This window comes from Typopeltis vanoorti, chromosome 2 (genome assembly GCF_054136105.1).
Source record: "Typopeltis vanoorti isolate ZY-2024b chromosome 2, IOZ_Tvanoo_1.0, whole genome shotgun sequence".
NCBI lineage: Eukaryota > Metazoa > Arthropoda > Arachnida > Uropygi > Thelyphonidae > Typopeltis > Typopeltis vanoorti.
The window spans coordinates 24,294,538-24,307,974 of NC_143550.1; the positions used below are offsets into that span (position 1 = coordinate 24,294,538).

Below are 13,437 nucleotides of genomic sequence, written 5' to 3' on the forward strand. Positions count from 1 at the left end.
AATATTTTCAACTTAGGTGTTTCCGACTTTCACTATTAAAGTCTTATCGGCTTTGAGAAATTCGTTTTCCCCACTTCAGCAACAATTTGTATAGAACCTTCTCGTGTAGGAACGTGTCCAGCCCTTCACTGTTGCGTGTCACATGATCACAAGAAAATTACCTCATTTTATCGCTGAATATTTATTTTTATTGCTATATGCGATCCTGAAAACATTTTGAAGTCTTACCTATATTTCTAAGACTGTTATAGAACTGTATTTAATAACTTTTTTGCTAAGAAATTATATATTTTAATAATAAAAAAGCCTCATAAATTCAAAGAGCTATACATGCTCGTCTAGAGCAGTCTTCTACAAATATCCATGCCAAAGACGGGGATCGAACACACGACATGATCGTTGAAGAGAGGTCATACTACCCGCTTCGCCAACCAGGCCACAGTTCTTATTTTATCTTTTTATTCAAATGTAAGCAAATTTGCGGGTGAAATATCTTCACGACTTGGTTACTTGTATATAGAAGCTAATAACTGCACATTAGTTGCATTTGTATCCCATGATACCTAGTTTATGTATTTATTTTTTTTTTTTTCGTATTCACTGGATCGCTATGACACTGTGCATCTGAAAACCAAGTCTAATATTAATTCTAGATATTACGGTATTTAATATTGCATTCATTAGCAATTTAATAGCAAAGAAATTTGTGTATATTTTGAAATAATTTCTCGCGTATTTTTGTGTCTTTTTATAGGGCAGACTATGAAAAAATGTATCTTTCTGAAACATTGTCAGTTAACGCTTCAGGAGGAGTGGCTTGTGATTGGTGGATCACATTACGTACAAAATGTCCAGTTAATTTAAGGTTCTATCCATTTGACAGACAAAAATGTCATATAGACTCATTCGCAACTACTCAACAGGTATAATAAGCGATTGCATAAATATAATATTGTAAAATAGGATTAAAGTAACGGGTAAGAGGAACATAAACGTTACGTGTTACGTAACACGTTAGTCTTGTTATTCCGACATGCACGTTAAATTGATTATTGGTAACGTAAATAAGTGAATTTGAAAATTAAAAATGGTAGTTCTCGAGAGAGAGAGAGCTTGTATCACAATAAATAGTGAAACAAACTGTCTACTAAAATTAGGTAAAATGGTGTTGGGGGGGGGTCATCATTCTTTGAATAATTACTTCAACAATTATAAACAAAACAGTGAAATGCAATTATGACTGCAGAATTCCCCCAAACAATAAATTTGTGAGCAGCTCCTTTGCACTGAATGATTTTATGAAAGAAAAAGTTATAGAAGAAACTGAACCACACTGAATTTTCTAAGAAGTCTTTTTATACGGTATGGCACAAAAAAACACTGTACTTCGACACCCTTTTAGTGCACGCGCAATGAGATACTCCGTTCGACTGCGTTCACATTAATAGAAGAGCACGTGTAGTGTCCGCGCCATTACATTTCGCTGTAGCAATGGCTTCGACATTGGAAGAAAAGACGTTTATTTTTGGAGCATCATATGGTTCAAGCCTACGACATGTTTGTGAGCAGATTGGTCGTCATTTCCCTAAGCTTTCCCCATGCAATAGTGGCATCATTGCCTTAATTGAGAGGTTTCGAGGTAGCGGTAGTGTTCTACCACAATGTTAAGGGGCGACAACGAACTGTTAACACAAATGAGAATTAAGGGTGTGTGCTGGAGCAAGTGTTTCTGTTTTCGAAAAGCACTCGATCCGAACAACGGTAAAACTTTGGATAACGAGGCACTACAGAGCATCCTTAAGGAACCAGGTGCCTTTTCGTGCGTAATTCAGGTGGGTCGGTGTTTAACAGCAACGGATTACGCTGCACTGCTGAAATACTGTACATGCGTGCTGGCTAATGTCTATGAAGATCCGTCCTTCTTCCATAAAGTCTGGTTCTCGGACGATTTCCATCTAAGCGGTCATGTAAACAGACGAACCTATGGATTTCTGACCTATAGAACTGAATTTGTCCAAGAAAAATATTTTCGCGGCAAAAAAAAAAAGTCCCTGCAAGGTGTGCAGTTACCTTCCTTGGCATAATTGGGTCCTACTTCATTGAAGAGGGTGGTGTAACCGTGACCTTGAATACCGAGCGCTACATCGAGAATGTGTTGATTCCGTTTACCCAGGATCTGCATAGGATGTCGTACAAAAAAAAAAAAAACTTTCGTGCACAGCTATTTCAACATGCTGAGCAACCTGTCACAAAGCACGTGATTGCAGAGCCTAATTATCAGAACACTTCCCAGGGAGGCTCACAGAATTCTCTTACCCTTAACGTTCTCCTGATCTCGCATCACTTGATGCCTTCGTTTGGAGTATGCTGAAGAAATGGGTATTCCACCACGACCTGCCTCCAGACCTCGATGAAGTAAGGGATAAAATTACACGAGATGTCCCAACCTTTATTCTCCAAGATGGCAGCAGCGAACCTTTGCATGAGCTACGAAACCTGCCTTGAAAGCCAAGGTGTCCATTTGAGCACGTAATGTACCGTCGTTCATGCTTTATTCGATCAAGATTCCACCGATAGCTGTGGATGTACACATCATGTGTAAACACATTTCTTTGTTAATAAACCCGTTTACCCTAACATATATCGTTTGCGCCATACTGTATTTCAGGGTATTCTGGATAGATTTCAGAAATGCTTTATCAGACATAATGAATAAAAGTATTCAAAATTGCGAACTGGTTGTAAATGCTTATTTTGAATGACAGCTCAAAATGGACCAAATTAATACAACATCTCAGTTCGTGGACATGTACGTGCATTTATGTGTTCTCAGTGCACACTTGAGGAGGTTCGACCGTAACCTTCATATTTTCTTTGAACTCTTTGCTGTTTAGCAACTTTGGTAATACAAAATAATGCAAAATTCCTTGTTCTTTCACTCGTTTTCAAAATACTCGTGAATCAAACCGTTGAAGACAAGCCACTTACTCAAAAATAGTGCAGTCAATAATGTCAGCACAACCGACTTGTTGAGTTTTACTATCATTTAATTAGGAAGACATAAAGTGGTGCTGCCACATTTAGCATAGGAAGTCGCGTTTCGAGTGCCTTACATTTAGTGGTTTGGATATTTTCTGAAATTTGTGGAACCATATTAATTTAAACTTTCATCTACCACTTTGTCGCGAAAAGTAAGGGGGGGGGGGGTGGCTCAGATGTAGAAACCGCAATAGATTCATGTGCCAAATGTAAATTTACACATCATTATTAAATCTTAAAACGGATGGATGAAAATTCATTATCTGTGTAAGCAGTAATGAACTGAATGAAGTACAGTATCAAAAACGGGTGCACGACAGACATTTTAAAAGAAGTGAATTCGGGCCAAATTTTTATCTACTGTTAAACTGCTCGTAAGAGTAAAGGTCCTTCGAATGTTAGCATAACCTCGTAAGGTAAGTAGCGGGATCTTCCTTCCTTTATACATGTATATAATCTCTATTTCTGTGCTTCGGGTATAGACAAGCGTACCGAATTTTTTTTTTTTTTTTTTTTTTTAAATATTGATGAGAATTGCAGTCATTAACGTTACTTTCCATCCATAGGGTGCCACTTTCAGGAAACGGAATTCTTCATGCTATGGGATATATTTAATGGAAATTTCCTTGGTGACCCGAAATTTCATTGAGAATAATCGGTGGAAGATAATAGACTCGAAATACAAACCCAGATTTAAGGGTGGAGGTTTTACAGGTAATGAGTACAAAGTCAATTCGGTATTTGTCGTACTTTCAGTAAGCATTTTCTATATTTTTAAAGTTTTGATAATCTCGCCAACGAAAGACGACACCAGAGTACCCAAAGGGGATAGACAAACCCGAAACTCTCCTTGACAGCAAACCTCGTACATTTTTATCCATAAAGTCTTAATGCAATAAGCACGCACGGAATAGGCCTTCTTGCACCGGGCGAGGAGACTCCTTTACATAAAATTCTGCCGTCCTGGTTGGCCGAGTGTTTAACGTATAAGCTCTCAATCCCACGGGTCGCAGTTCCAATCTCGCAGCGGGCATGAATGTTCGTGATAATGAGTGGACGATGAATTTCATCTTTCGGTGTGAGATCACCAGTCTACTTAATGGACACCTGAAGTGGCTTTAAAAAAAAGTGACATCTTTGCTCTCTCTATCTCTAGAACAGGGTTTCTGGGCAATGTAAAAAATAAAACAAATATACATACGCGCACACACAATAAAAATATCTGTGTGTGTGTGTGTGTGTGTACCATTACATTGTACACATACATTTGGTTACTCTTCAGTTTCTCCTATGTTTCTTCTGTTTATTCACATGCTACTTAAATTTGAAATATTTAAAAACTATAAATTCCGTCATACATTTAAAAAAACAAAAACAAAACGTTTCCTCAAGAAGTATCATTTATTTCAACGTAGACAGCAATGCTTATCATTGCTATAGTTGAGGATAGAGATGCAGTCTAGTAAATAAATCACTATGAATAATCCCAGCTTTTGTCGATCAATGTGTTGCAGCTTATTCTTCTAAGACCTGATAACAATTCACGAAACAAACCCTTTTTTTAAAAATAAAAAGTAGTGATTCAAATCAGAGATAAAATGAATATATTAGTATGCACTTTTTTTTAAGAAGGATAAATATTCTTTCGCATGTGTTAACAATTTCCAGAAAATGTCTCAAATATTACGGATTGTTAATAAATAGAATTTTATTTCACTAGATGAGTACACGATTGTGATTCAACGTACGACTCCCCTGGTAGCACTGGGCATTCTTACTGCAGGAATAGCATCGATGCTGCTCACGTTGGTGACATTCTGGATGCCTGCGAAAGGAGCAACACGGATCGGCGTAGGAGGTATAAGTATGCTAGTATCTGCTATCACTTTGTTCCATCGGAACATGCTCCTGCCTTCCGTAGGAGAGCCCACTCCTATAATAGGTTGGTATAATTCACATTAAGAATTGTTAGGAAAACTGAAATAAAGTTAAATTTTTAGAGCTTAAGCCTGTGGCTGGTCTACAAAAAAAAAATAATAATAATAATAATAACATTAAAAGCGATGCAATACGTAAAGCATTGCGTATCATAATGAAATCATGAGTACCTTGATATAATTAAAGAAACAATTAGCAGTTAATAGAGGGAAAATATTCTGCTTAATCAGTTGGTCATCGTCCAACTTAGAAAACTGGCTTGAAAGTTCAATGTTTCGTGTCTTGAGAAAGTTTCCGGAGTATGTAATAATAAATAAAAATGTAATATGAAGAGTGCTTTAGCCCTCCTTCACAGTACTAACGTACTAGAAGTATCCAGAAAATTCACCGAAAACAATTCATTGAAAGACAACTTAAGGTAAACATTTTACCGAAAAGCAATTTATCAAGAAAACAATTAATCGAAAGGCAGTTCCTCGAAAAAGCAATTCGTTGAAGGGCATTTAATGGAAAACACAATTTACCGAAAGAGAATTCATCGAAAAATCTCAATTCGCAGAAACTACAAATCATCGCCGAAAAATGAATCATGAGTCAAGTGAAGCATATTTATCAAAAAGAACTTCAGAGTTTAATGGTTAACTTGTGATGTAATTGAAGCTATTCCCTTTATATATGATATGTAAGACGTGTGTGTGTCAATTTTTTGAGGAATGAAAAAAAATCTTTATTATTCCTTACCCCTCCCCCTTATCCTTCTCTCTCCTCAATGGTTGATGGGGTAGCAATGCTCTTTTTCTAGAGAATAATCAGAGAACAAGATGGTTTTCCATTGTCTCACTTATCCATTAATTATTTCATATCCTTTGGATATTTCGCCTTCAATTAAAGAAAAGTGCAAAAATTCTTCGCTTCACGCACGGAATTCTTACCCAGGTCTTTCTAACTAGTCTTCGTTTATACCAATTGAAGTGCTGAGGCACCATTATTATTAATAGTAGTAATAGCAATATTAATACGTGACGTCCGCGCGCACACACGAGTTATATGGGACGAATTTTACTCCGATTTGGTATTTGAATCTTTTACAAAAATGTGTCGAACTGTTGCAGTTTTCAGTTCAGCTATATTCGGGGGTACAAAGGGACATCATGTCCACGTTTTGTATTGCAATAACTCTGACTTGTGGAATACGTGCAAACGTCGGAATTTGTAAAACGCACAAGAAGTCTGTATGTAAAAAAAAAAAAAAAAAAAAAAAAAAAAAAATATATATATATATATATATATATATATATATATATATATATATAATTATTACTTCCCAGTGACCACCATCTACATTTGTCTACTTCTCGGGTAGCATTAGGTATTCTTACTGAACCTTTAAACAATACTTTTTTCAAGAAAATTCATCTTTAGATGAGGTATGAAAGAATTCATCAAATTATTATCGGTGAATTGCTTTTAATTGCGACGAATTGTCGTGCAGTAAACTGTCTATCAGCGAATCATTTATTCGGCGAATTGCCTTTTCGATTTACTTGTCACTGAACCCTAGTACCAAATCAGGAAGTTAAAGCAGTTACATGACTACAGCAAATAAGTGGTGCATTCACACAGGGCAGTGGTGAGGGATCAAAAATCTTCCATCACCTCACCACTTTACAAAACACCTCTGACATGGCGAAATTAGAACCGACTGCTTACATTCTGAAAAGCACAAACGCAAGAAGTTTAGCGGGTGGGATCATGTGAACTGAAAGAAACGGATGATGATTACAGGACTCCTTGGCCAACCTCATTAACGAATAAGATTTTATATGTATTGGTGTTGCTTAATGACTTATTATTATCGATGTAGTTTTGAATCCTTTCACTTATTTACTGAGTTTGATCACTTTTTTTTAATTGAATCTTATATTAATATGTGATGTTAGTTTGGTTAACTTAATACTAATTTTCCTTGTTGATGTTTTGTCATAGTTTCTAAATTACGTAGGTATCAGCGAACCGAATAAATGTATTGGAATATATAAAGTACCCGAAGTTATCTTTTAAACAAAGATTACTGTTGGGACGAGAAAAAATTGCAATCCTTTTAAACGAATGTTCTCAATGTCAATTCTACATCAAAACTGATGTATTCTAAATCAAAGAAACATGCGTTACTGAGGTACAACGGGTACAAGTATTAAACTTTACTCACCTGATGAACTGAGGAGCAGCCCGTTTTGCAAACATCATCCCCTTCTCCTTGGTAGAGGGAAAATATCATGCAAGGGTGTAATCATTCCATACATCATTATCCATTTATTTTATATTTATTAATTTTAATTATAATACATTGAATTTTGCTTTCTTTGGGATATTCGAAGTCTCAAAATTTATGACATAAATTAAACAGTTCGAGATTTTGCAAAGAATGCAACGAAACCTTTATTTCCAAGACTACTGGATACTGCTTAAAATTGTTAGCGTGTTGTGAACAATTATTACAGCTATCATTACAAATTAATTATTTATTGTTATTTTTCTGCTTATATGATAGAAATAAATAAAAACTGAATCCTCTAACGCCTTTTATTCCCAAAGGGAGTACACAGCGGTTTCTTAGCCTTAATGTTTTGAAAGATGGTAAAGCAGCCAGTAAGTCTTTCAGCCGTCACTGATAGTGAGCACAAGGCTATCAATGATTTATGACTTTCAGTAGACAGTTTAACACCTCCTTCTCTGCGTATATGTATATATCTATAGATATTTCTTTCGGTGGACTAGGGCTATGATACTAAACTGGTTTCCAGAGGCTACAGAAGCACCTGTGTATTATGTATTATAGGTCATTCACAAAATAACTTCCATATGCGACTTTATGTGCTACACCTTGTAAAAGTCAACGGAGAACTTTAGAATATCAAAAATTTAAAAATAAAATTCTACTTTTCATAGATAAGCAATTGAAAGCTGCCACAGTTGCCATAGTTTTTTTTTTTGTTTTGTTTCAGTGGAATTCACGGCTGCTTGTCTGATAGTGACTGTGCTGCCATCCGTACAATCCCTCTCCATGTCCATTCTGGTCCGTCTAAGGATAAACTGCCCAGTATCCCATAAGTATCGCTGTTTCCTCGCTGGATATTCAGAAGGTTGCTGGTTGACATTGAAAATCTACCAACAGAAACTAATTCATTCGTCGCTATGGAGGTCTCAACTGACGAAGATGACGCACGTAAAGAAAGCGAAACTTTGGATTCAAATAAAGTGTCAAATCCATCCGATTCCTAATTGCCAAACAGTTGGTCTGTTATTGTAATTCTCATTGATCGAATATTTATCTGTTTGTATTCGCTAATGTGGATTTTGTTTGTGCTCGTCGTGGTCATAACGGAATCGTAGGATGGTGTACGTTTTACACACCAGACCGAATCGTGTTTTCTCTAGCAACAATAAACAGAAAAAATTATAAACTAACGGTGCTGTCTTTTTTTTTTTAATATTTTTAGATTTAAAATAAAAGTAGTAAAAATATTTTCGCACTTTTTCTGTCCCACAGGCTTCTACCAACCGAAAAATCAAATCCGCTATAAATGACTGTCTGAATACCAAATAGAAACAAAAAATTATGTCTCAAAAAGAGTTTGATTACATCGAATAAGATTTCCAGGAATATTACTATCTGAGTTTTGCATTCTTATTCCTTTTACCCTTAAACTTCCTTATGAGAAAGAAATATTCATACTTCAATAACTTCTCCAGCGTGCGTGGTGTGAACACGAACATAAATGATGTGCACAAATGTTACCCTGATATATATATAACACGTCCTGCACCGATCGTCTAGCATCTGACGAAAGAAGGGTGCTCTGATTTTTCAGCGGTCTACGCCGATTATTCGCAATCACTCAAATTTTGGATTTTGATTTTTATTTTCTGATTAAGTTTTCTATTAGATCCACTTTAATACAATAATCACAACGCTGGCCGGGATGCCATAATGTTTTTTTTTTTTTTTAATTTGAGCGCAGAAAGAAAAAGCTACGGAACATGTACGATTTATACAAACTGCCTTCGCTGTTTAAAGACAAGGCGTCTTGATTACAACCACATACATTGATCCATCAATTACAGCAGTTCATCAGATAAAAATGTCCTTCTCCACGTGGATTCCAAGTCATAGTGGAAGCGAAGGAATGGACACTATACGAAATCATGTATAGAATCACGCGTAAACCATATTCATTTATGTCATATTCACATTCTGGCGTTTTTATCATTTATGTGTTGCTTGCTGAATTTTAACACCTTTTTACGATTTTTAAAAGTATTTCTGAAGAGCCTCTCCATGAGAGGGGAGGGGAACGATTAGGTTTTATTTGATGGGTGTAAATACGAAACACTTTTAAAAATCCTTTGCTGTTTAAGATGTGCTGAAATTATGACAAGAAAGTTTTATACAAACGGAACAACAGGGATTGCACGCGACAACTTGGAGGTTGGAAGAATCCAGATTCAAATGACATCCAGTAGGTACGGAGGCATCTTTTTCATCGTATCGTGGATCTTAGGCCCACTCCCGTTCCGGTGCCACCTGCTATCGCTTAGTATTAGTTGCTTGCAGCATAATTCCACAGCAAGTCACCCCAGAAAATTGTTTATTTGGGTCTGTTCAAAGTTCGACATGATTGGTATAGTGGTTGCTGTTTGGGCGTTATTTACCGCACTATGCCCCGCCATCTCCTAATTGTAATGTTATGACGTAAGGTGTTCATTCTGTTTTAAAATATAACTTCCTATTGCACTACCCAAAAAAAGGGGGGGGGAGGACACTAAACGTTATGCTGTAATTCTGAAAAACTTTTGCATATGCCGTTGCTATGGAAACTTCCATTTTAGTGATCATGCATGATATTTTGAAAAACTGTGGTGACATCTTTGAATAAATTAGGGTGGAAAAAAAGTTGTCTGTTGAAGGATGCAGTAACACATTCAGCTCTCCTACAAAAACTACGTACAGTTTGCTTGAATAATTCTTCAAACTACCATTTATCAACAATTTGGCGTTTGGTTGGAAAGACCGAAGTCGAGTCTTGTCAATAACGCGAGGTTTTCAAATTCCCTCAAGAAAACGATAATTTCATTTGGCAGTTTTGGGACAATAAGTACAGTGGTACAATAAACATAATAAAATGAGTATTTTCTGGTGCTGAAATGATAACAGCATATACGTATATATGTTTATATACGTACATCTAGCAATATTTTATATTTAAAAAACCCTCTAAAATGAGCTGATATTTATGCTCTGTAATCAACGTGATGACAGTCCCAGAATAAAATTATCTAACATCTGAAAGGTAAGCCAAACCATTTTAAATCAGCAACGTAAATTCAGAAAGCTGTTTTAATTTAAACCCTCCATGAGGGGCCTTAAATTTTGCTTTTCTTTCATATCTTAAATGACCCAATATTTTTCTCTTGGTTAGCCAAGTCTAAGCAGCGATTGCACTCCACGATCCATAGGCTGTAGGCAGTGGTGAGCTATGGAAATTTTAACAAAGGGCTCGCCCATCGAGCAAAAAAACAAAATCCTAACTTAGCCCTGATAGGGTGTCCCAAAATTCACGCAAGAAGTAATTTTGATAGAAAACACAGGCTTTTAATTAAAAATTGTAATTTCTTATTGATTCATAAAGTATACAGTATAGGGTTATGCATGGAATAGCATATCGGGTAAATGGCCTCCACGGCTTTGCTGGCACATACGCACTCTTTTGTCGAAATTTTCCATGACCGTTTTGCATAAATGTGGCTGAATTTCGTTGATACAGCGCTCAATTTCCTCCTTCAAGGCGTGGGTGGTCGTGGGCTTGTTGGCAAACCTTAGACTTCAAAAAACCCCAAAGAAAAAAGTCCAACGGCGTTAAGTCACATGATCTGGGCGGCCAATTCTGATCACCAAAACGGGAAATTACACGACCAGGAAATGACTCGTGCAGTAATTGAATTGTTTCTCGGGCTGTATTGTATGGCATGTGGCACCGTTTTGTTGGTTGAAACCACACGTCGTCCACATCCATATCTTGCAATTTAGGCACAAAAAACTGGATTATCATGTCGCGATAGCGAGCGCCATTAACTGTTATTGCCTTACCAGCCGCATTTTCGAAGGAGAATGGACCGATGATGCCTCCAGTCCAAAATCCGCACCAAACAGTGACACGTTGTGGATGCATTTGTTTCTCAACAATCACTCGTGGATTTTCTGAACCCCAAATGCGACAATTTTGTCGATTAACGAAGCCATCAAGATGAAAATGAGCCTCATCGCTGAAGATGATTTTGTTCGAAAAATAAGCATCCACTTGTTGTTCCATAATCCATTCAACGAACTCTCTTCGCTGTGTGTGGTCAGTAGGCTTCAGTTCTTGAGTTCAATTGAACTTTGTAAGCATAAAAATGCAAATCTTTCGTGAGAATACGCTGTAGAGAGCTTCTCGAAATGCCCAATTCAAGACCACGGTGCCGAATTGATGTTCCTGGACTCTCAGCAACACTCTCACGAACTGCTTCGATGTTTTCTGTTGAAGGACGGCCAGAGTGTATAAGATCATTAATTGATCCAGTTTCCTTGAATGTTTTAATTAATCTTTTCATAGTTGAAGTTAAATCACTATTCCGACCATATTTTGTAAGAAAATTGCGAACTGTAGCTGCCAAACCTTCATTATTTTAAAAATATTGCTCAACAATGAAAATGCGTTGTTCTTTCGTGTAGCGCTCCATTTCTAATAACCCTGAACTGTCAGCTGTCACGCTGTCTTTTTTTTTCTCGTTGGCAATACTTTACCGCACAAATGGCGCTAAATTTAAATCTTGCGTGAATTTTGGGACACCCTCTATATTGCGACTTCGTAGAGCTTCTGACAGATATGATAATTCCTGTAGGATATCAATCATTAATGCTAGATCTCTTAAAAATTCCAAATTGAGAAATCGGTTTAAAAAGCCCTTATATTTATCGTTTGATGCAAAATGCTTGCATAAAGCTGGGAAATTTCTCCACACAGCAAGAGCCGTTCCGTTTTCTACCACAAAGGAGACTCGTCGTCAAAACAACACACACTGAGCAAATAAAGAAATATACACCTCTTTCGTCAGCCCCGAAATATTAAAACGTCCCCATATCTATCCTACAAACTCCACAACAACTTTGTTACCCTATTATATCTCCCTTCCACCGCGTATCACAGAAATTTTGCACACTCTGATACTGTTAGTATTTTCGCTCTACGAATCTTCGTTAATCCCCATATGAACCCTTAATGTTTCTTCATTCTTCTTTAACAAAACAGAACACATCCGCACACATTAGTCAGATATGTTGAAACGCTTTCCGTAATGACATTTCCAACTTCTTTGTCGCGAATTATGCATTCTTTTAATTAATGCAAGTAACACTGTATTTTCATCACGACCTTTACTGTTTCTCTGGTCTTCTGCCTTTATCCACAATCACTCGCAATTGCTTGTCTTTTCCACTTCTTACAGTGCGTATCATCCAAAATAATACACTGCATATTCCATCTCCTTTAGAAAAGTGCAAAAGCTTACAATTGGTGACACTGAAGACCCCCCCCCACACACACACACACGCGCGCGCGCATTCAGAAAGCGCCGAGCTATCCTCGGATTATCCAGAATTGACTTTATACCAGAATAGTTTTTCATTATTATTTATTATCATCTAAGACCTCCAGGGAGTCGAGGACTCATCGAGGGAGGCTGTAAATTACCCAACCCAGCCATCATACCTACCCTTGAATTCATTCACACTAGATGCACTCACTACCCGTAAGGGCAAATTACTCCACTCTCACTCACTCACTGCTCTCTGGGAGAAAAACCTAGCTCTTAACCCTTTCTTGACTAAGAACAACCTTAACTTCCATGGATGCCCCCGTGTTCTCTCCCCGCCTTCCATACAACGAAAAATTTCATCATTTGAAATGCTATAACACCCATTCAAAAGTTTATAGACCTCTATCATATCACTCCCCTTTCTCCTGTTAACCAGAGTCTATAATCCACATACTCGCAATCTGTCCTCATAATCTAAATCTCATAAACCGGATATAATCTTTGTAATTCTTCTTTTCACCATTTCCACAGCTTCTTTATCCTCTTGGAACCCGGGAGACCAAATCTGTGCCCAGTAATCCAAGTGTGGTCTTATCAAAGCCTTATAAAGAGGCAAAATTACTTCTTTATCCTTACATGTCAAGGTTCGCTTCAACATACTAATTATCCTCTGAGTTGTATTTGCAACTTTTGCTATATGACCTTTGAACTTTAAATTCTTATCCATCAATACACCAAGATCCCTTGCCTCTTCAGTATCTTGTAGCATAACCCCGCTAATATAACATGCCGCTGGAACTCTAATCACGCCAAAGTGCATAACTT

General features: G+C 37.0%; 1 protein-coding gene across 6 annotated transcripts in view; it reads left to right on the forward strand.

Moving 5' to 3' along the window:
* The window catches only part of LOC150108879 (acetylcholine receptor subunit beta-like), a 75,658-nt gene extending 67,213 nt beyond the window's left edge, over window positions 1-8,445 (forward strand). For 3 of the 6 annotated variants that reach the window (XM_090410595.1, XM_090410602.1, XM_090410612.1), the window contains one exon: window positions 7,983-8,445. In XM_090410595.1, the coding sequence (XP_090266721.1) occupies window positions 7,983-8,088 (106 nt within the window). In that variant the 3' untranslated portion in view covers window positions 8,089-8,445. Of the gene's footprint in view, window positions 1-3,605; window positions 3,754-4,759; window positions 4,982-7,982 lie in introns of all 6 variants that reach the window. The other 3 variants (XR_016550089.1, XR_016550090.1, XR_016550091.1) reach the window with 3 other exon arrangements.
* Window positions 8,446-13,437: the final 4,992 nt, after the last annotated feature.